General features: G+C 42.6%; 4 protein-coding genes across 9 annotated transcripts in view; 3 read left to right on the top strand and 1 right to left on the bottom strand.

Moving 5' to 3' along the window:
• Nucleotides 1–16: 16 nt before the first annotated feature.
• LOC116651919 (putative OPA3-like protein CG13603) lies at nt 17–903 on the top strand. The gene is made up of 4 exons (XM_032439390.2): nt 17–137; nt 199–450; nt 514–682; nt 739–903. The coding sequence occupies exons 2-4, from the start codon at nt 315–317 to the stop codon at nt 896–898; spliced, it is 465 nt and encodes a 154-aa protein (XP_032295281.1). The 5' UTR covers nt 17–137; nt 199–314; the 3' UTR covers nt 899–903.
• Nucleotides 904–1750: 847 nt separating this feature from the next.
• LOC6629938 (putative OPA3-like protein CG13603) lies at nt 1751–2909 on the top strand. Its single transcript, XM_002054330.4, has 3 exons — nt 1751–1895; nt 1964–2275; nt 2339–2909. The coding sequence occupies exons 1-3, from the start codon at nt 1754–1756 to the stop codon at nt 2638–2640; spliced, it is 756 nt and encodes a 251-aa protein (XP_002054366.3). The 5' UTR covers nt 1751–1753; the 3' UTR covers nt 2641–2909.
• Ndc1 (Nuclear division cycle 1) lies at nt 2806–4851 on the bottom strand. Its single transcript, XM_002054329.4, has 2 exons — nt 4325–4851; nt 2806–4271 (listed from the first exon to the last, which is right to left on the bottom strand). Exons 1-2 carry the CDS (start codon nt 4717–4719, stop codon nt 2924–2926), a joined length of 1743 nt encoding a protein of 580 aa, XP_002054365.1. The 5' UTR covers nt 4720–4851; the 3' UTR covers nt 2806–2923.
• A 1626-nt stretch (nt 4852–6477) lies between these two features.
• Nucleotides 6478–23079, top strand: part of sba (six-banded) — a 29191-nt gene continuing 12589 nt past the window's right edge. For all 6 annotated transcript variants that reach the window (XM_032439381.2, XM_070207472.1, XM_032439383.2 and 3 more), the window contains exons 1-4: nt 6478–6619; nt 7450–8361; nt 13818–13941; nt 22316–22667. In XM_032439381.2, the coding sequence (XP_032295272.1) occupies nt 7490–8361; nt 13818–13941; nt 22316–22667 (1348 nt within the window). In that variant the 5' untranslated portion in view covers nt 6478–6619; nt 7450–7489. The remainder of the gene's footprint in view (nt 6620–7449; nt 8362–13817; nt 13942–22315; nt 22668–23079) is intronic.

The following is a 23079-nucleotide window of genomic DNA, read 5'->3' on the forward strand; positions in this document are numbered from 1 at the left end:
AAATTTTTCTACGGACTAGGGATGTAAGAAGAAACATCGATAGTTTTTTTTGAACGGCATCGATTTATTTCGTGTTTGCGATGTATCGATGTATAAGCCAACGGATTTTAAGGTCTTCAAATTATGAAATGCAATAGGTAAGCTTTTTCTTTTAAAGTCTAAATATAATTAATCTATTTATAATTTAATTTATTGCAGTTAAGTTATTTGAATAAGTAATAACCTATTCTGCGACATATAGATGGTAGTAGAGAAGATTGTTCCGATTTTTCAGTCACAAATGTAAATGATATTGAAAATTTGTAAGTTTTACAATGGTAAGCTTTCCCTTGATAAAACTGGGCGCATTAGCTGTCAGGCAAATAAGTAAACCCATTGTCAGGGTCATCAAGCAAACTGCCAAAACCAATCAAACATTTAATACATATCTAGTCAGTACACCCGCCCAAAGTAAGTAGCAGAAACTCTGTTAAAAGTTTAAAATTACGATACAACTCAACTTTGCATCCTTAGTCTACCATTGGATTGGGGTAAGAGCGAAAATGCGTATGCTAGGCATGAAGCAACCAAAGTTTGTTCCACCATTGAACAAAACTATGGCTATTGAAACAGGAAGTGATCTACTCGGCGAGATGATCGTGTTCTCAGTATGTGTAAGCTTGTTGTGTTTGGAGTTTTCGCGGTAAGTGCAGGCTATTGATGTGAGACTTAGTAAAAAAAAAATTCCATTTCATTAAGACAAGCTCGCAATGAGAAGTTAAAGCAAGACAACCATCGGGACCAGAACCAAAAACTGGAAAACGAGATAGAATTATTAAATGATCGAGTTGTGAGCCAGACTTATGAAATTAAAAATCTTAAAGCCAAGCTCAGGCAATTAGGTATTACTTCTTGGTAAACAAAAAGTTTATTATATTATCTTCGGAAAACAAAAGGGATTTTTTTTTTCTGATTTAATCATACAATTTTGCGCCTTTTGTCAAACACGATAACTCTGTATTTAAAAGCCGTTCCATAAATTTCTGTTTACAAAATGGTCGGTGCATTTCCTCTTGCAAAAATTGCCATTCTGGGCATAAGGCAAATCACGAAGCCAGTTAGCGTAGCTTTAAAGACCTTTGCGGCAAACAATTCAATATTTAGGAAGTACTTGTGCGCGCCGGCCGGACAATTAATAAATTGTTTCGAAGCAAGATGTAAGATGCACATGTTGGGACTTCCCCAACCGAAACGGATCCCTCGACTAAGGGAAAAAATGGCCACCGATTTGGGAGCAAACTTACTAAGCGAACTTTTTACACTGGGCTTAGGAATATATCTGATTTATTTTGAAGTTTCCCGGTAAGGTTTGGCAGTACGGTATGCATAAAATAAATATATATTTAATATTTGTTTATAGGCAAGCAAAAAGTGACCAGAACCAAAATGATTTACATAAACAAAAACAAGAGGAACTAAATATGCGAATATTTTCATTAAAAAATCTGCTCGACTGGCAGGAAAAAGAGATTAAAATAATGCATCAGCATTTAGACGAATACTAAGGAGAGAATAATTGCGTTTTAAAAATCTAAACTTTAGTATTGTTTGTTCAATAACTCGTAAATACTTTTCATATCGTTTATCGACTATCGGTTATCGGACAACAGGCCGATTAGAATACAAAACAGCTGTTGTAAAGTTTTCCTATTTGCCATCCCTAGTCGCTTTCGTTTTCCGTGCCGAGATTTTGTAATACAAAACACCGTAAGAAATGGTTATTGGAGTATTTCCAGCCGCCAAACTTGGCGTGTTGGCAGTCAAACAAATTAGCAAACCCATTGCAAATGTGTTAAAATCCAATGCAAAATCAAGTCCATTTTTTAGGAAATACATATGCATGCCGCCGGCTCAGTGTAAGACTAATTTGTGTCTATACGTAGATTAAAGTGATTAATGCGCATCGATTATCGTTATCTTACAGTTTATAATTGGGTGGAGGTGAAGACCAAGATGTGGGCGCTGAATCTTGGCCGGCCCGTCACTGTGCCACCGTTGACCGAAGCCATGGCCATTGAGCTGGGGGCTAATCTGCTCGGAGAGTTTATTATCTTTGCCATTGGCGCCGGTTTGCTGATATTTGAGTACTCGCGCCAAACCATCAAGGAGAACAAGAAAAATGAGGCTTTCCAAATGGAAAAGATGCAGCTGACCAATACGCTGACTGAGATTAACTTCCGATTGGAACGTCAGGATGCGCAAATACGAGAAATGACGCGCGTTCTGGCGGAATTGGGTGAGTTATTACATCGCTCTTATATAAACGTATTATGATTTTAATGTTCTGTCTTACAATTAGATTCACGTAACATATTCCGGTGGCATAAGGAGCCGCTGCTGGAGTACGTGCCCTTTGACCCCAATACTCCAGATCAGAGCGCCAGCGCAAGAAATCCTAAAACATACGAGGGTTTCTATGATCCCACCGGCGGCATGGCATTCCGTGCGCTTAACTTTCTACAAACACAAATCTTTATTGATGGACGCGATCGAAAGGGCAAGCAGGCGCTCCAGCAGATAGATGAGGTTGCCGTCGAGCTGGAAAAATCACTTGAAGAGGCTGTGAGCACTGCCGAAGTGCCAGTGAAACTATTGAAATGACGAACTCTGGAAGTGGAGCAAGACTTGGCACTGCTCATGTATGCCATGTCACTGGGAGAGCAATAGTTCGCTGCATCATGCTGCACCAAATCACTGCTTGATTTAAACAAAATGAGTGTTAACTTTACATATATATATATAGATAGGTAAAAAGTCAAGTGTATATATCGAGCATATGTACATTGTAATTGTATTTATTAATTTTTATTGTTACCGAAGAGAACTACTAAAGAGAGATGTTTAAATATGATTTGTGCAGAAATGTTGAATGACGCCTGCTTTCCTATCCCTGATAAACGAATGCCTGGAGCTGACGCAGCTCCTCGCCACTGGATGATAGTTCACCTAAATATTTGTAAAACGATGTGCAAATGTTGTAGAGACTGCGGCGCACTGCGTAACGCAAGTGATTGAAGCTATTGCTGGTTGTGCGAAAGTTGGGCATGCCGTTGCTCAGCCTGTCCAATTCGCATTTGAGACGATGCAATGCCTTAATGATGCCCGGCAAGTCGTCCTGCACCACACCATAACTATCCTCATTGATTGAGGCGACGCAGATATGCGCCAACGCCTGTGTTAGCCAGATAACGGGCAGCGCATTTTCCAGTAGAAATTCCGTCTTGGCGCCTTCCGGCTCGGAGAAGAAATAAACTATGCCAGGAATACGACGCAGCAGCTGTTGCAGCAACTTCTCCAGCTTCATCGATGTACGCTCACACCAATTTGGCACATGGCGTATGCTATCCATGGCTTTTGTATCCCATTCCTGGTTAGGAACATCACGTGGTAGCGAAACAACAGGACGAATACCATGCATTTGATTGTACTGTCGAAGCAGCAGCTTTTCGGCCAGCAGAGCGGCACTACTGTCGCTGTGAATAGACGCAAAATTTTGCTCATTGCCTTTCATCAAGCTGATCTGCCGCATTGAATCGCTAAGCTCTTCGGTAAAACTGCCCACGATGCTGACACATTGGTCGCAAAGGGCGCGCCAGTTGGCTGGCCGATTGCCTGGCTCGGTTAGCTGAAAGATTTCCGCACGCACCGATGAGTTTTTGCGTCGTGCTTCTTCGTACAGAAAATTGGCGGCCAGGCACTGCACCACATACACATTCAAGACGCCCAGACCAGCCACAACGGTGACCTCCTGCTCGCTGCCAAGGGAAACTCGATTGCGTGCAACAACCATTGGCAATTTCTCGGAAAGCAGCGTGGCATAAAAGCATCGCATGAGATGCATGTTGCTCACTATCTGAGCGCTAAGCAGCCAGCCATAGAATAACAATCGTCCATTGGTAATCACATCTAAAATGCCCAGCAGCCGATCGTCCGTGTCTACGTTGACTAGCACACTCAGCCTGTACTTTAGAAAGGCACCAAATAGCCAAAAGATAAACGTGTAGCACAGCGTGGGCATCACGGAACTAATTGGCGCCTTCAGCAGGGTGCCATAGAGCAGCTCCCGCAGCTTTTCTGGCCGCGACTGTTCAGCAAAGTCAAAATCAATGGATGCTTCTTCATGCATGTACTCGGTGGCAAAGTAGTAGCAGCCGGCGGAGAGGCCCATGCCCAGCAAAAAGATGTGATAGGAGTTCAGACAATCCTGGCCATAGCATTTATGCACAAAATGCCTGTGGGGAACACAAAGTTATGAAATAGTGAAGAGACGTTAATGTAGACATACCGATAGTCCGTGTGCAAATAGCCCGTGTACAACCAGGCAGTTAGGTAACCTACGACCAAATGAGCGAATAGAAATAATAGTTTGCGAGGACCATTTTGCAGCAGCCACCGATAGCGTGTGGGGCAGTAGCGACGCTCGGCGAGATGCTGATGGGACAGCGTCATTCCGTAGAACACAACGGCGCCAAGCAGGGGTATGCAGGCAAACCACGTGTAGAAGCTGCACACCAGACGCAAAGAGCCCATTACCCAATCCAGTGGATGCAGCAATTGAAAGTTAACGAGCAGCAAAAATACGGTAAGCAGCAGAAATTGCACGCCCACGCTGAGCAATACGGCGCGCACACACCGGCCAAATAATAGTAGCTTGCATGTCGTTATTGTCGCGTTAGACATTGTTGCGGGTTCTTGCAAACACTAATTTATTATAGTTTATATGTTTCAATATACAAATATACGTTTGGAGTTTGCGAAATGAAACGGCACAGAAATCGCCGGCTCCGCGCGCTTTGTTGTTTTCAGCTCAGAGATGCATTGGAGTAAGAAATCGATTTCGATAACTTTGGAATACGTGGTGGCATGCTTAGGGAATAGATTAGAAAATGTACAATAATCTTTTAATTCAACCTTTCAAATTATATTTTATCCTATTTTCGTTATTTTAATAAGGGACGATTTTTTAAACGTAACGGGCCACTTACGATAAAGTACAAAACGTATGCGTAACGTAAGCGCAAAGTGAGCAACGTAGCGTAAGGTCTTATCGATAGTATCAGCAGGGATAGTTACGATTATTATTAAACTAAGAAATATCGATGTTTGTTGATATATTGATGCTTCTAACATCTCTAGTTTCTACTAGTGAATGGAATTTTGGGCAGTCGAAAAATTCCAAAAACAAATGCGCGCACACGCAAAAGTGAAATAATTAGCATAATCTCGATTCGTAAGTGGCTGTGAAATTCAAAGCGTATGCTTTGATATTAAAGCACTTGGCCCTTCAAGGTGAACAAAACAAAATGAAGAAAAATCCATAGTTATTGAGTAAAATAATTCGTGTGCGCGTACGAGAGTCGAGTGTCGAATCGTCGTTCGTTCGGTTGTCAATGTTGCGTGTATAAAGCTAACGAATGAATTCGTTGTAATTAATTCACATTTAATTGCTGTTTGTGCATAATAAAGTTAAATCAACGTTTAGTCAAAACAATTTTCAAATGCCCCAAGCTGGCAGCTCAATATGTATATACAAATAGTTTGTTGCATTTGTGTATGAATGCGTGTGTGTGTGTGTGTGTAGTAAGTGCAGCAGCTGCCAAAAAAGCGCATGTGAAATGCAGATAAGCATTTGAGGTCACTCCGACGTATTACAATTGTATGTGTGTGCATGTGTGTGTATGCTTGTTTCCCTTGGATATATTCTTATTATGATCATTAGAGCAGAACCCGAGGGCAGGTGGTGTCCACACATGAGCGGACAGACAGACGGACGCACGCATTAATTATCTACATACGTGAATTTACATACACATGCACAACATTGCTATGCAGGAATTTGTGTGTGTACACAAACATATGTATGTACACGCACACACACATGCATGCTATTAAAAAGTGACAACAACAGCAACAGCAACAACACGAGTCGCGTCTGGCAAATTGTTCTGCTTTACGCGCATAATAAGTATTTAGGCAGAATATTTTTTTTTTCTTTTTCATAAAACAAAACGTTTCGTTGGGTTGCGTTGAGCGTCGCTCATTCCGTCTTTGTCCCCCCACACCGATCCCTCCTCACCTATCACTCCAGTTTACTCTCTAGCTAGTTGTTGTTGTTGTTGTTGTTGTTGTTGTTGTCTACTGGCGACTGCGACGTCGGCGGCTGCTTCATGCTCCATTCACCTACTTTTACGCGTTGCGCGCTCTTCGCTCTCTGTTTCTGTTTCTGTTTCTGGCAGCGAGCGACGTTCGTTTTCTGAATTCCAAATGAAGTCATGAGCAGCAGATTGTATGAAAACCAACAGCAACAACGAAGGCAGCAGCTAAACAACAAGACAAAAGTCGTTGTCGCATTATTACAACAAGAAAAGCTGTAAAATAAAAAAAAAAAGTGAAATTAAGTGCTTAAAAACGCGCGACAACAACAGCAGCAGCAGCAGCAGCGGCTGCGGCAGAGACGGCAGCAGCGGCAGCAGCAGCAGCGACAGCAGCAGCAATATGACATGCTCGCGTCTCGTTTACACAATATCTCAAATTAATTGAATATGTTGGCAAATGAGCAAACCGAAAATTACGTTAAAAGGTGAGCAGCAACCGCAAAAGATAGTAAAACAAAAAACAAAGGCTTGACAATTTGTGCAGTTGTATAAGTGAGAACATGTATGAGTGTGTGTGTATGTTAATGGCCAATTCATGCACACACACACACACACACACACACATGTATATTTACACGCTACGCAATTCAAATTGCACACATACATACGAACATGTCCAAGCGCCACGCACACAACGTATTGATATGAAGAAAAACAAAGAAAATGCACAATTATTTTTTTTCCCTCGAAAATTTGTAATTGTACCCTGTACACACAGGGTAACAAAAGCGGGTGTAATGATTCTGTACAGAGATATGTAACTGGCAGAAAAATATATTGGAATTCATTCCTTAATAACTGTAAAAAGAGTCGGTTTATTCATGTCCGTTTGTCGTGCTCACTGAGATAAGCTAAGCCTCTTTATTTAAGCGATACTTACTTTTATAAATAGCTATATTCATTTAATATTGGGTACCTCTATTTCCAAGAGATACAAAGTTTCATTTCTGCTTAAAGCAAGCCCAAATCAATTTTACTTTTTGATTCCCTACCCGAAGCTGAGTACAGGCTATCTTCTGGTCGGATAAACTTTGCTGGAGCACTCTTGCCTGAGATTTTGGTTATGATGCACTGTTTTGTGGAAATCCCATGTGTACTAGGTTGTGACTCAGCCTATGGAAAGAGGAAAAAATTTAACATATATGTTTATGTGCTTATGAACGTGTTTGTGTGTGTACGTGTGTGTGTGTGTGTGTGTGTGTTATTCGCGTCGCTCTCACTTTTGAATCCAGTAAACATTGCTTTCAATTTGCAGCCCACAAATCAAGCGCTTTTAAACGGCTGCTGTTATTAACATGGCTGCCGCATCCGCTGGCCAACAGCTGCAGCAGCAGCAACAGCAACAGCAGCAGCACAAATTGAATATTGTTGGCAATGCGGAATCGGTTGCTGGGGTGCTGCAGGTGAACGAGTTGCAACAGCATCAACAACAGCAGCTCAACATGTACAAGCAGCAGCAGCAACAGCAGCAACAGCAGCAGCAGCATCACCATCAAATGTTGCAGCAACAGCAGCAACAATTCTATCAGCAGCAAACGAAATTTGTATCGCGGGTCGTTACAAATGCCGCAATGCAACAACAACAACAGCAGCAGCATCAGCAGCAGCAGCAACATCAAATCTTACCAGCTGGTTTGGTAAATGGTAGCGCCAACATGATGCAAGCCACAAATGTTGCCGGGCAGCAACAGCAGCAGCAGCAACAACAACAACAACAAAATCAACAACAACAGCAACAGCGCCACAGTCAACACATTTTTGTCTGTCCAGCCATTGGCTCGCCGCTGCAGCAACAGCAGCAGCAACAACACCAACAACAGCAAACCAAACAGCGTGCTGCACAAATAAAGTTGCCTTTAAAGTCAGCAGCAGCCGCAGCAGCAACTGTTGCTGCCACGCACTGTATGCCGGCAACAATTGCATCGCGTCAAATGAGTCAGAACAATCAACATCAGCAACAGCAGCTCTTTGCAAAGAATGTGGCTAAAGCCAACAATGCCAACAATAATGCAAGCAACAACAGCAGCAACAACAGCAGCAACAACAACAACAGCAACAGCAGCAACAATAACAACATCAACAGCAGCATTAACAATAGCAACAACAGCGCAAATTTGGCTCCAGGCTGGCGTCGACTAACCAACAACAATGAAGTGGCCTACATCAGGTGAGTCGCTGTCTCTTACCCTCCCGCTCACTCTCTCGCACTAAATCTCCGTCACTGTCTTTGTCTCTTACATGACATTTACAACATACCCCAGCTAAAAGTCAATCTGTGTATTGTCTGGCAGTACATATTGGAAGCCATAAAAATGTTTTCTTGCCAAACAGAAAATGCTTGTTAAAGGGGTAGCTCGGCAGATGGGCAGCTCACGAGTGGGTGGCTATTTGAGTTGCTTGATTTTGGTAGCAGTCACGTTGCAGTACAAATGTTTTGTCAGATTCACTCACATTTGTATCCCACCCCCAGCTGGACTGTAGCAACAACATGCAACAAGCAAGAACTCGTTAGTTGCCCGACTAGGAGATACCCGGCCGTAAACTGTCGATAGTTCGTTTCCACCAGATCATTTGGGCTACAAATTGATATTAATCGGCTTAAAGGCATGCAAAATAGGCTTACCCAGATATGCTAAACAGTTATCGATTACCGTTTATCGATAGCTTTTATCTAATCGATTTTTTATTTATCGACTTCACCGAAAAAACGAGGCATTTCCCAGTGTAAACAGGGCTAAATTGACTAATCTAACCTTTAGTTATTTACTTGTTTAATGCGGTATTTCGTATAGCAAGCGATACTAACCCGCATTTGCATGGATTGCAGGGTATTTAAAGTCGAGTGGCTGGCATTATTGGCCTGTTCTCTTGGCTGCGCTGTGTACACAGCGCATATTTACCTGAGCATTATCTGCGAGTTATCATCAAGCCGACATAATTACAAACACAAATACAATATTTACACAAATATGTCGAAAACAAGCCCCCGTCTGTATGTGCCCCATTGCCCAAGTACTTTTAATTGTTCTGCTGTCGCTGTCGCTGCCGCTGTCGAGCGGCTGCCCAAGAAACGTCTGGCAGGGCAACAGAGAGCTGGGTGCAGGGACGCGTGTACTGGGGGGGCAGTCTTTGGCACTGTGCAAATAGTTTACGACTTTGTGGCCGGCCTCCCTGCCTGTCGTTGTTGTCATCAGAGTTGGATAATCGTTGATTCTATAAATGCCTGAAGTGGAGAGCTTGATCCGGCTGTCATAGCCTTGGAATGCCCGAGGCATTGCATTTGCGATTGGCTTGTTCAAGCACAGGAAACGATGAAAAAAGATGTTCGCCTTCTTAGAAAATCCTCAAGATTGTGCAGAACATATACAACATATTTATATATGTATATGCTGGGTGGGACTGAAACAGATTTAATCAATAGCTGCCTTTTGAAATATGCCTAACTATTTTGAACAAGAAAACGCGTTTGTCTTCGAAGTGCCGAGTCCAGAATCCTTGTAGGATTATGATAGATTGATAATATCCACAGAACCGGACTTTAGACCAATTAATGTTATGGGATAAAGCCTAATAACTAAATGTTTCTGACAGCAACAATCTTCCTCAACTTCAATGTAGTAAAATCGGTTTACAAATATTGATTCTTGAGAATGTTTGCAGTTTGTTTGGTTTAAAGCTCGGTTTCCAGCCTTGTTTCCACACATATAAAACCTAAACAACATCCCAATCGGTTGGCCAACATTTGATAATTGGTATTAGCCATTCATAGAATAGGTTTGCATGCTGCAACTGCAACCATTTTAAGTGCCGCAATAAAAACATAATTATATTATCTGTTCCTGGCCAGTGCCCATTCGGGACATTTCAATTGGCCTGGTCAAGCTTTGTTGCGTGTCCAGCGTTTGTCATTGTTCACAGCAGCTGCGGCTGCCACACTGTCGCGTTGCGTGTTGCTGTTGCTAGTTGCTGAAAGTTTTGTTGTTTTGTATTGTTTTCTCTTTTTGCTGTTGCCCTTGCAAATTCTTGCAAGCTTTCGTTCATTTGAACAGAACGGAACAGATAAGCAGCATTTGCTGAATACAAGTTTGTGCCACGGGGGTTGGGTTAATGGCAAAATGAATACAATCTTTTTGTTTGGCTGCCCCGCCGCGTGCATTGACGCGCTTCTCCAAGGCTATTTTCTCGGAAAGAAAGAATGTTGCAATCATTTCTGCGTCGTCTGTGTGCATAAAGCGGCGATTGTGCTCAAGGATCGGCAAGTAGGGCAGATGGTTTAGCTAAATCAATAATTGTTGCGCAAGCCTTTTCAAGTCGTTGACTGCGCGCCGTGACGTCACAGAAGGACACGACACACACACACACATATATATATATGTAGAGAGAGAGAGAATTGTGACACATGCACACTTCCAGGTCAAAGCGAGGGCCCGCCTACTGTGCCGCGTCAAAAAGCCAAAACGACACACGGACACACATAAATCATAAATTAGAACCGGCAGCTGGAATGGAGGCGACCCAAGCGCCCCGCAAGGCCGCCAGCCGTTCATCTGGCTGCAACAAGAATGCGGAATAGTTTGCCAAAGTCACACTGACAGACAGACGGACAGACAGACGTAGTCGGACAATTTTTAATTTTCTTTACGGTGCGGCAGGCCCAATCCCCGTCGCTGCCATGAGGTCTGTCCATCAGCTTTGTGTTTGCGTTTGTGTGCGTCCGCTTCAACTCACACAGCGCGTAGGTTGCATAAGCAGTCGGCGGTCCGCCGTTGTCGTCGACGTCTTTGTCTATGTCTATGTCTACCGCCTGCAGTGTTTGGCTGCAGACGTCCGACCTGTGCAATGTGCACTTTTCCGTCAGTTGCATATTTTCTGTTGATTTTGGCAACGCCCACCACACAAATTTGTCGCTGATCGATTCGTGGGAATAAATATTGGAGAAAAAAATTAGATAAACATTTTTATCGGTTTTTCTCAGTTCGATTTTGGGCATCAAAATGTTTATTGATCTGCGAAATTGTTTATGGCTTTACTTAACTGTTAATGTCAATAGTTAGTTTAAATCAACACTATTATGAGTTTGCTAAAAATAGCTTTTGCTATCAAATTTGATTGAAAAATCTATAAGGAATATAACTCATGTTAACTTAACATCTGTAGGAATTCATGTTAATAACAGTGTAACTTATGTTAATCGTAGGCCCTTAGCCATATCACCTAGCATTGAAAGGATTCCACAATAACAAAATTTAATCAAAGCAATTTAATTTACATAGTTACAATCGCTGATTAAACACTTGAGTCCTTACATTTAACGTTGCAACAACAACAATCAGGCTTCTGCTGTCACCTGACCTCCGCTCCTTTCGCAATTGTGGCAGAATATTTGAACAGTTTCGGCCCGCTTGGCGTTGCCTGTGCTATCGCTGGTCGGGTTTATTAATTTAGCAATAGGCCCAGTCCGCGCATGCCCCTCCGCTCTGGTGTCTTGGTAGCCGCGCCGCATTCTGGGCTGGCTCGAGGGTGCACTTCAAGGTCACAGAGGCGTACACACTTTTCCACCTTCTCAGACAGAGTCGCGTCACGGCGTGCTTTGGGGCGCATTCAACCGGCCACTTTGGCCACTTGACGCGCTTTGTGCGTGTCATTTATTAAATTATTTTAACTCGTTAGTCCAACGCCTTTCCGATGGATAAGACTTCAGCTTTGGTGCTCCATCATGTTATTAGCGCATTTTGTGTGAATACAAAATTTAATGAGTCAAACGAAGCTCCAAGCTGGAAAAGACTACCGCTAGCATTCTGGTCGTAATTGTGGGCCCTTAAGCCAGCCGTGGGCCACGCCAGCTGCATACAAATTGAGCTATAAGCTTTGGCGTTGATGATGCTTATTGCCAATACCCCCCAGCCCAACCAACCCCCCGCTACTACTTCTCGCAGAGTCTGCCAATTGACTTGCCATCGATTTTAGCTTACAGCCAAGCAACTAGCTAAAAATAATTAATAAACCAAACCAGTTTTAAGTCGACCCTTTTTTCCCTTCTTCTGTGAGGCCCATTGATGAGAACCAATGCGGCGGCGTTGACCATGGGCTACGATCCGGCCCAGTCCCAGTCCCAGTCCAAAACTCATCCAGTGCTGCTGCCGGGCTACTCAATTGACAATTCTCGCATACTCGTTTAACTTGCAACACGCTTGTTGCTGTTGTTGCCGCTCAATTATGTAGATTGTCGTCTCTGTGCAGAGTTGTTGCTGCTGTTGTTGCCATCCTTTAGTTGCGTTGCGTTCGGTTCCGTTTAGTGCCCCTGCCGCTTTTACACTTTATGCATTATTCAGATTTCACACACGAGTTGAAGAGCAGTCGCAAGGTTCTACCCCTCACTCAGTCGCAGCTTTTGCCATACAACATTCATTTTTATTTTTTGGCTCAGATGCCTCGCTGGGCTCAAGTGCGGCTCGACGTCGTCATCATTGGCAGCGCCCTTGATTCCATCAACATGCTCACACTTTATAATTAATAAGCAGCCAGCGTCGTTTTTTCCACTTTTTTTTCTACTTTGTTTTTTTTTTTTGTTTTTTTTTTTTTGCCATGTTTTTTAACCCCAATGATTTTTATGCGCAAAATATAAAGCGAGCAGAACTTTTCAGCATTTGCGGTCATGCGTGGCCCCTGCTCCAGGGGCAGGGGCTGGACAGAGTTGAGTCAAAAAAAGGAAGAAAAAAAATAAACTGGATTCACTGGATTCGCTTTTTGGTTCTGCGCATATTTTAATGCTGTTCAAATTTAAATCTTTCCTTTTTTATAAATTTCATTGTTGTAAATATGAAATAAGCACAAAACGGATTACGAATGTGGTTTTCGCTCGGGCAGGAATACCGAATACCCTAAAAGGCAGCTAGCAATTGTTGCAAAGCGGGTAGAACTAGATTTCCGAAATCGCATAACAAAAGATCTGCTGAACCAGTTGGGAAAACTATAACATTATTTGAGATTCGAGTTCCGTAGCTCAATGATAGAGCGAAGACAAATGTACTTTAATAAGCGCATCAAATGATTTGTATGCCCACTTCTGAGCCGGATCGTCAAATCACGCGACTCAATTCCACGAGTGTTCGGCTCGGTGAGAAACTCACGTGGAGAGCGAAAACTGCGCGTAAATATATAATAAAAACCAGTTTGAATTATGCGCTGAGCGGTGCGCACTTATTTGACATGCGATCAAAACGAACAGCGAACAATTCTGATTGGTATTAATTTATGTATGTGCTCACATACATGCAGACACATGCAGACATGTAAGAATATGCGCGAGTTGCCAACTATCGTTTAACATTGTCATGTTAATGCGAACGGGCGCGTCACTTGCCCATTTATGTTAATGAGCTGTTAGTTAAACAGCCGCGTGTTGCTCGTGCAGCCTTTGCACTCTGTTAACTGTTGGCATGGCTGGGGTTAATTGCCTGCACTGGGACGGGTTAGTTGCGGCCACAGTTAAGCTATTGCTGACGACTTTGTAATTGGCATTTACATACAACAAATTGTGCCATTAACTAATAAATAATGAATAACATAATTTCCAAGCACACCACCTTCACTACTTATGCATGGTTACTATTTTTATTGCAGTCCAACGGGTAAAACGCTGCGCACACAATTCCAAATCAAGGACTATTTGCTAACACAGGGTACCTGCAAATGCGGCCTGCCGTGTCCGCTGAGGCCGGAGTACTTTTTCGATTTTAATGCCCAGGTAAGTCAGCAGTAAATCCAACTAGTTTGTCTCATAATTGTCTGTAAATACCAGCTGGGTTAGCTGGCAGTCAAAGTCTAAAGCCTGAGCTAAACCTAATTGAATGCGCATTGAGCTAACTAGCAATGAGCTCTAGGCAGAGGCAGTGGTAGGGGCAGCGGCCTGGGCACACAGAAAACGGCATTCAAGCGACTTTCACTAAGCGTTGCAGCCATGTAACTGCCGCATGGCTTTATATATACACACAGATACACACACACACACACACACACACACATACCCCATCGCTTGGGCAACAGATGAACGCAAAATATTTGTAAAACCAGTTTGACAACAAATCGGCTATGTCGACGTCAACGTCGACGTCGACTGCATAATCATTTAGCCAGCTTTGATCGCTCAAAACGGGCGACCATCTGCCGCCGCCCGTCTTGCTCCGGATTGACAAGCATTTTCATCTTGATGTGTGTGTGTGTGTGTGTGTGTATGTATGTGTGTATATTGAGAATCGCAGTGAAATCGCCAGCAATAAGATACATTTCCAATTGGAGCAGCGCAACTGCAACGGTAAATCACATACAAAGTACAATAACACTATGTGCAGGCGCTCCGCTTTTTCCACAATTTCTTTGTCTTCATCATCTTCTGGCTCTGGCTCTGGCTCTGGCTCTTGCTCTGCTCTGGTCTGCTCTGCCTCTTGCTCTTATTGACTTTTCGTTTTGCTTGCACCCAGTCCCGGTCCTTGCCATTCAGCTGCGCCTCGACTGAGGTCATTAATTTAAGTTTATGGTTTTCTCTTTGGTTTTTGCGTGACGTCGGCGCCAACGCCCGTCCGTCTGTTCGCACTTCTGTCCGCCCGCACACAATCAATGTCCTTTTGCATCGCCCACACACACACACACACACGCACACACACACACAAGTATTACCTAAACCTTTCTAAACCACACATCTCCACATCTCTGCCCCCCGTGCCGCTCTTGTCTTCTTTGTGGTTTTCGTCAATCGATTTTTCGGTGCAATGCACTTATAACTTATCCCCATTGCCACTCCCCGCACTAACTTCGCCCCTCTTGTGTGACTTGCAGGCTGCGCTGCAGCTGCTCAGCTGACTGCGTGCATATTATCAAAAGGCAGCCGCAATTTGTTTACTAAACACTTTATTGTGCCACCGAAGAAGCCCTCCGGCCGCCACTCGCCCCTTGCCACACCAGGCTGACCACAAAGTCGTTGACTGTCTTGGCTCCAGCTGCAGATCTCTCTCCCCCTTTCCCCCACTCTCTTACTGCCTCTCGCTTGCCACTTCCCTTTGTCATTCTCTCTCCCTAGTTATGTCTGTGTATCTGCACATCGTTGTGGCAAAATGGCAACTGTGCTTTTTTCTGCAGCTCTTGTCGACGTCTCTTGGCAGCACATTCACCTAATGTCTGGACGTTCAGCCCTACCCGCTCGTCCCTCTAGGCGCTTGGGTATCGCGTTTTGGCAATGATTGATGTGGCTTCATAATGAAGTCTACGCTTGTTTATTGGTTTGTTCGCTTTTTTGTTTTGATTATTGCCATTTTGCTGTCGCTTAAGTTGCCTTTGTGTCTCTTGCAACGAGGTGTGGTAGGTTAGGGATTGTTTCTTGCGTGTTGGGTGAAAGTTGCCACTCGAGTGTCACACTCACGGGCCGCCAGCTTTACGGCGCATTAGACATGTTCCATAACAACATATCGTATAACGCCAGCTTGCTGTCACGTTGCGGAGTTTGTGCTGCAAATTATAATATATGTTATTTTTTCAGATCTCTTTAGATTTATGTGACTGAAGTTGAGTGACTTAGTTAACTGCTATGGGAAAGTACTTTAGCAAATATTTATTTGGTTATACCTACAAATTACGGCTTAGTCAAAGTTGAATCAAAACTAAAAGTTAAGCTCAGCAGTTTTGCTGCTTAGCCAAAGTTTTATCAAAACTGAAAGTTAGGCTGAGTTAAACCTACTTAAACTAGTACATAGTTGTATTATAGACTTAAGAGGTTATCATAAAGTAACGGAAAGTTGTAATAATTGGCTTGGCATCACAAATAGGTCAGTTTTGATGTTAAGAAATATTTGTAAATTTAAACATAAGAAGCAAAAAACTGGAGGGTAACAATGAACATAGAATATACATTATGTTTATTACATTGCCAACGCTTATAATCAATCTCTCTTAGTTGAATTTATGAGAATCGCCTAGAAGGCCAACATTGAAACAAAAAAAAAAACCCGTTTTTTATTTTCCGATTAACGGAAAGTATGCTTGGTTGGCGTTAAGTATAAAAGAACTGAAACATATATACAGTAATATGTTTGAGATATGCACACGTATATATTTTTGACCTTATAATATATATTGCTCTATTTAATGGGCATTGCTTTGGTTTGCGCAATTGCTTACACAAACACACCCAGATGTGTTTCTGTTTGATTACTGTTTGCGTATAAATGATTGCTGTTCAACATGTCGTATGCGCAATATTCATTGCGTATACTTAATTCGTTAGATATTCAGCTGAAATAAACACACATACATAAGTTCCTGATTCGATCAACTCAACATTTTTATTACCCTTTGAACGTGTTCTGTATCTCCCACACACATGCATACAGTTAATACTCACATAGCTGAACTGCAATTGACGCTAATTAAACAATCATTTGCAATTGAAATTTCCAATCGTAACGCAAAGTGCACACGAAAAACGAAATGCTGCGCCTTGCCGATAAGTGCGAAACAATTGCAATTGATTTTGCCCCAGCTGACTTTAAGTGTACCTAAGCATGTATATATGTATATTTATATATAAATATATATATATATATATATCTATATATACCTTAAGTATTCCACTGGGTTCTATTTTGAGCACGTTGAACGCAATGTGTGTAAAGCAAGTTGAACAAACAAATAAAACTTTGGCCCCGGCCTCAGATCGCTTTAGCTGTCTGTAAGTCTGTCAGTCAGTGCGTCAGCTTGACGCAAGCTCAATGCAAACGGACAACAGCAACAACAACAATAACAACTGAAACAATAAGCAAACAAACTTGAGAAGGTCAGCGTCGAACGTCGACGGCAGCTCAAAATTTACAGCTCTCAATAAAAATAAAACCAAAAATTAAAACGCAATGGGGATTGTTGTTGTTGTTGCTGCTTCGCTTACGACACACACACACACCCAGATACATACATACACAAACAAACACACACTCACACTCAAGCCACAAAAGTCAAAATGATGCTATTTAAATGGCCCTGCGCCCAAGCCAAGTTTGTTTTCCAACGGCTCAGCTGGTTGTCTTTCTTGAGCGTGAAGGCTGCCCGTTGCCCCACATCAGCCCCACGATTGGAGATGTCAGGGCCAAGTTGGTGGCACTTGTCTGGCCAGTGCCTGTCCGAAACCGAAAGTGAGCTACAGTCAATCCCAGTGAAGCGCTTTAGTCATTTAACCATGCTGCCCGTCCGCCCGCACGCCCTACTACACAAAATTTAACCAAGCACGTTCAGAAAGTGACGCTGTCGGTGTCGTTCCTCCTGCTGCTGCTGGTGCACTTTTCGGCCAATTTGCATTTATAAACATTTGCTGAACGAACAGCATGGTGAGAGATTGCCGGGGCGGAACGTGCAACAACGGGTTGACGCAAAACGCAGCAGACAATTTAGCATATTCATGGAACAACAACTAAAACAATTAACGCTGGGCCAGCGACGGCAGGTGGGCCGAGGCGATGTGTCAGTTGTGCCTCGCATACCCAGCACAAAGCACCCAATAGGGTATGCTGTTTAGTTAATGATTGGTAGCAGATAGTTACAGAAATATCCTCTTTATGGCAGCAACTACAAATGCTGAGTACACATCGTATCTAGTGCTTGATCAAGCATGCACTACAAATCTATTATTTCGAGGGTATCTCTGGGTGTGATGAGACTTTGCAATTTTAACGCATTGCTTGCTGCTGTTTTTTCCCATTTCTGTACAATTTGCACGTCACTCCAATTGCAAGCAGGAAGAGCAATTGCCGCGCAAATTTCAGGTTCACTTTTGGCCAAAATTGAATTTCTGGCTGAGGTTCGAGCTGGAATCGTTTTTACTGCTGTTCAGCTTGGTTTGCTTTGCATCGTTTGCCACGGTTGCCGCATCGCCTTTTCCTTGCCAGTCACTTACGCGGGTTTTTATAGAAACTTCATTAGTCCAAATTAAATGTTGTACGCGCCGAGAGCAGACAGCGTGGCATTACGCGGGAAAGGGCGTGGAGTCAAATGAGCTGTGCCCCGACAGACGTGATGCAGTACGCCATGATGTATATGTTGCCACAGATGGGCTTAAACTGCAGTAACCCATCCGCTTTCCGTTGACTTCGAGGCAAGACATAGCAAATGAAAACAGTTTGGTTGAATGAATACTGCAGAAAGGTGGAAAATAATACGGACACAGCAGGTCAAAGGCAAATATTGTAGAAAGTAAAGACAAAGCAAAGGTTCTGGATACAAGAATTTACTTAAATCTGCTGTTTTGATTGGAAAATTCCAAGCTTGCAACATGCCTCCATCTGCCGCTGCTGCGACTTCTACACTTTGGCGTCCATTAGGCAGGACATTGCATGCGAGCAGAGCGATTTCCGTTGCGGGTTACGTCATGCATGGCATAGTGTCCAGTGCGGCACGGAAATCTTGGAGCACAGCAATGTCCTGCAGGATAACGGCAACGCAGCAACGCAACGTTGGCCACGTTGTCGACGTGACTGAGCGATTACTCACATCCGGCAGTGCCACAAGTTCCTGTCGCGAGTGCGCTCAAATGCGCCAGAGTAAGAGTAAAAGCGTCAGCTGCAACTAAAGAAAAATGGCTGGTGTGTGCTTGACTGGAGGGTGCGAGAGGGCGGTAGGGAGTGGCGAGTTTATGCTGCAACGAAGAAAGCGTCAGTGTACATGCGACCAACTCATTGTTGTGCAACGGCCAGGATTAACGCTGTCGGACGTCTGGCGTCTGGCGTCGAGCGCTCGACGGTCATTATGATGTTAATGAAATCCAACACCGGCCATGCACCTGTGCACAAGCTTCACACCTGCCCAACGCTTGCCACCACCATTATAGCGACCGTTCAGGTCTCACTCTTTTTTTCCAAACCCCCCGCTGTCTGCGCATTTTGCTTTAATTTCGTCGCAATTATGCATGCAAAAGTGCAATGTTTTGTTGGTATTTTTGCCTCTGTCGTTTGGCATTTTATTGCGTGTTTCACATAGGCGTGTCCCCTGTCTCCTGGCTGCCTGGCCCCGCTCTTCTCCCTTCCACTCGTTTCTGTCAAAAACAGCGACAGTTAATATGTCAAATATATGCAAAATGCATTTTGAACATGCCATCTGTAAACACACATAACTTTTTATGTATTTGTACAATAAACAAGACTATACATAAGGATAATGTATAATTATGCATGTATTAATTAATTACACTCCCCGTCGCTATACCCTGTATCCAGGGCATTTGTTAAACAAGGCATAATGAACATTACACATATTTCGATATTCATTGCAAATCTGAACTAGCCTTTCCTTCAATTTGTATTTGATTATATTGAGAAATTATATAATCCAAAGGATTCTGCTGCTACTTAAATTCTTACCGCAAAATAATATTTTGCTATTGCAAAAAAATGATATATTAAATAATTGAAGCAATTTATTGTTATATAGAATATTTTATCTTATCTAAATGATTCTCAATTCATTTGGATTTTTCAGGAGAAATCACAAAAATGTGGACTGCAATAAAAAGCGCCTTCTTTAACAATTGATTTTCATTATGGATATAATCCCGATCGTACCTCTAGATTTTACTCATATTTGGGAATGAATGCGGAATGTCATATCGATTTTGGCTTTAATCCCAAATTTATTTGCAATTTTTATCTCGATATTTTGATAGTTGGCTTATGTCCTTTGATAGTTCATGCTCTTCAGCAGAACACAATAATAGATATTGAATGATTGAATGATATGGTTAACCATAATGCAGACTTTCAGCTTGTTGTTGTTGTTTTTGCCGCAACATGCATGGCTTTTGCCAATAAATGATTTTTCCATTTAATGACATTTAAATTATTGTGCATATATGTTATAATATTTTGAAAATTTCACAATGGCTCGCATTTAATTTCCCAGTCCAGCTTGGGCATGGGACCAGGACTCGGCTGCTATGTGAGAGGATTCTGTCTGTGTTGCATTTCGCATGTCATATTATTTACAAAGCTGACAGTTGGACTCCCAAAACGAGGACCCTGTTGCAAATGCAAAATTTGCCACATATTTTCGAGGCGAGGTTGAGTTTGAAGGAAGAGTCGGCTCTGAGGTTTGTGCAGCAACTCGAAAGCTCATTCATTGTCTAGGCGACGCCAGGGGTTGCGGGAGGTAGGTTTTATTGCGTTTGAAATGCTGAAATTATATTTGCTTTTTGTGGCAGCCTTTGCAAGGCAGGCCGACTGCCTTCTGACTAAGTGGCAATAGCAGCCACAACAACGGCAATATGAAAAGCCACAGCAGCAACTGAAATATGAAAATACAGAGCAAAGACAAGAACAACAACAACCGTCTGGGTTGAGTGTCGTTCTGGGTGAAGTCATCAACTGGGAATTGAATATTTGGGACCAGAGATTGGAAACGCCCAAGAGAATTTGTATAATGCCTATCTGGCTTGGGCGTGTCAAATTAATAAACTTCAATGTGTGCCGCCTCGAGATAGATAAATGTATTTGTAGCTCTTTAGTTGGCTATGAATTTGTGGCACACACTTGAGTGAGTTGTAAGAGAGGGCATTGCTGAAAGTTTAATGGATTTCTGATTTCTTGTACAGCTTTTGTTCACATCATTTGTAGTTGTTATGCAGTTACAATCGGACTTTTAAGGCAAGAGCACATTGGTTCACAAAGTGAAATGAGTATATTAGTTTTGTGCAAACTGCGTCCGTGCAATCTCGTCCGATTGTCCCTTAAAAGCAATTGAATTTAGAGAATTGTTACTTGGAATATATATTCGTGTAAGATAGATTAGAATTAGATTATATTTTTACTCGCATTGGGCGCTTCTCTAAAGACCAAAAAGTTCTTCTGTTCCGATCTGTTTTTAGACCGTGAGCGAGTATTGATGCAGTCGATTGCATCCGGCTGGAATAATCTGACTTGTTTGTCGCTGTTTCTAGCTAAACGTTTTTATGTATTTTTTTTTTATCCAAGTTTGGACCATGGAATTTTCACTTGAGTTCGCTCGTTTATTCGTTGCGAGTGCTTTTGCGCAAATTGTTGACCAAATTGGTAGAGACTCGTTTCCAGCGCTTAAGCGGCCAATGTAGCAATTGCCGTCCACTGATTGAAATGACACAAAAGGCGCGGCCAGACCCAAAAAAGGGTCGCAGTCATGCTTCGAGGCGTGCAAATCGATGCCCCCAAATGACTCATTTGCATAAATTCCTAGCCTTATGCACCTGTAGTCGGCTTGGGGTCGGGGCAGAGGCGTTGCTATGGCGCCATCAAATCTTTTGATGTACTCAATAAGCGCAATTTGCAGCATCTGATTGGATTACATGTGTTCGGTATACTCGATTGGGTCTGTCTCAGGTATCTACTTACAAAAATGCTAATTGGACGCTTGCTCCGAGCTGCCTTGCGTGTGTGTGTGTGTGTGTGTGTGTGTGTGTCTTTGTGTGTGTGTGTTGGTTTGTTTGTGTATTTGTTTATACTGCAGTTTATGTGCTGAAGGTTACCTAAGCAAAACAAACAACTAAATAACATTTAGTTGGGCTAACGACTTAGCAATACCCTATATTTATTCTTTGGAAACGTTAAGAAAAAGTGATCTATATATGTTTATAGATGTGTACATTCTGTAGCATTTAAAGCTTAAGTCCGAACCAGGATATGTTTTTCTGTCTTTATATATTTGTCAATCCCAAAAGACTGCACCTGACATGCTGTTAAGAGTAAAGGGTATAATTCTGATTGATCAATAGTATAAATAAACTTTTCAGAGAAAATTAAACGATTTAGGAAACTAAAAACACCCGTCTATTATATAACTCTAGGGTATAAAAAGCGTCGTATTGGACGGCAAACTTCGATGGGGCGTTTGTTGAGTTTTTGCCAATGCGACTCACGTTTTATATGTAAATTAATAACAGCACCCAGGTCTATGTGTATCCCAGCTGTGTGTGGTTGTGCCTGTGTGTGTGATTAAAATTTCGATTTCAAATTGACAGCATGAATCGCAAATGCGTTGTCGACGGCGCCACAATCCATTATCGCAGAGCTGTTGAATTCTAATTGCTAATGTGGCAATTTGTTGCATTATGTTAATTGCAGGTGCCCAACATGCCATTAAAGGTGTCGCCAGGTAGCGGCCAGGAGACCGTAAATGCGACAACCACGTCGCTCTGCTCGCATCAACGGCATTTGCTCGAATCGGAGAAGGTGCACAATCCGCAGCCCGTCAAGGATTTAATGATGGCAACAATGTCGGTGACAGCAGCAGCAGCAGCAGCAGCAGCAGCAGCAACTGCAACATCAACAGCTGCTGTCACTGTTGGCGATGCATTTACTGCGCTGATGACAACAGCAACAGCAGCTTCAACAACAGCAGCAACAACAACAGCCACAACAACGACAACGTCAGCAACTGCAACAACGGCAACAACTCTTGAACTGGCCAACAAAGGTGAGTGCGCGGGCTGACAGCTAAAAAAAACTGTAGACCAACTTTAATCAACGTTAAGCAATAACAACAAAAAGCAGGGCAGGACAAACGACACTATATTTAAGCTTAGTGCTTGACTGAATAGGGTTGGCACAGTGCCACAGTATATAATTAAATATCAAGCCTTGTACTTTAAACAGATATTGCCTTTGATGCATAATAAGGCAAGTACAGAGTCCTTGATAGACTTAACTGGAAATAGCTTCAACAGAAAATCAAGGAGCTTAAAATAATCCAAATTAGTCAATTGTAAAGATTTTTGCATGTGTTAACAGCATTTGCTGTTAACTTTCAGTCTTAAAATATATAAATTAAAAATATAGCTAATGTTGAAGAACTAGAACGCAGTGAAATATATAAATATATATATATA

This window comes from Drosophila virilis, chromosome 2 (assembly GCF_030788295.1).
Source record: "Drosophila virilis strain 15010-1051.87 chromosome 2, Dvir_AGI_RSII-ME, whole genome shotgun sequence".
Classification (NCBI taxonomy): domain Eukaryota; kingdom Metazoa; phylum Arthropoda; class Insecta; order Diptera; family Drosophilidae; genus Drosophila; species Drosophila virilis.

What these genes read in the sequence shown, in the direction of transcription:
- LOC116651919 (XM_032439390.2), top strand. Translation starts at nt 315, where the DNA reads ATGGTAAGCTTTCCCTTGATAAAACTGGGCGCATTAGCTGTCAGGCAA. An exon ending in AGTCAGTACACCCGCCCAAA is followed by an intron (nt 451 to 513) that starts GTAAGTAGCAGA and finishes TTGCATCCTTAG; the next exon opens with TCTACCATTGGATTGGGGTA. An exon ending in TTGTGTTTGGAGTTTTCGCG is followed by an intron (nt 683 to 738) that starts GTAAGTGCAGGC and finishes CATTTCATTAAG; the next exon opens with ACAAGCTCGCAATGAGAAGT.
- LOC6629938 (XM_002054330.4), top strand. Translation starts at nt 1,754, where the DNA reads ATGGTTATTGGAGTATTTCCAGCCGCCAAACTTGGCGTGTTGGCAGTC. An exon ending in ATGCATGCCGCCGGCTCAGT is followed by an intron (nt 1,896 to 1,963) that starts GTAAGACTAATT and finishes GTTATCTTACAG; the next exon opens with TTTATAATTGGGTGGAGGTG. An exon ending in GCGCGTTCTGGCGGAATTGG is followed by an intron (nt 2,276 to 2,338) that starts GTGAGTTATTAC and finishes TCTTACAATTAG; the next exon opens with ATTCACGTAACATATTCCGG.
- Ndc1 (XM_002054329.4), bottom strand. Translation starts at nt 4,719, where the DNA reads ATGTCTAACGCGACAATAACGACATGCAAGCTACTATTATTTGGCCGG. An exon ending in TATTTGCACACGGACTATCG is followed by an intron (nt 4,272 to 4,324) that starts GTATGTCTACAT and finishes TGTTCCCCACAG; the next exon opens with GCATTTTGTGCATAAATGCT.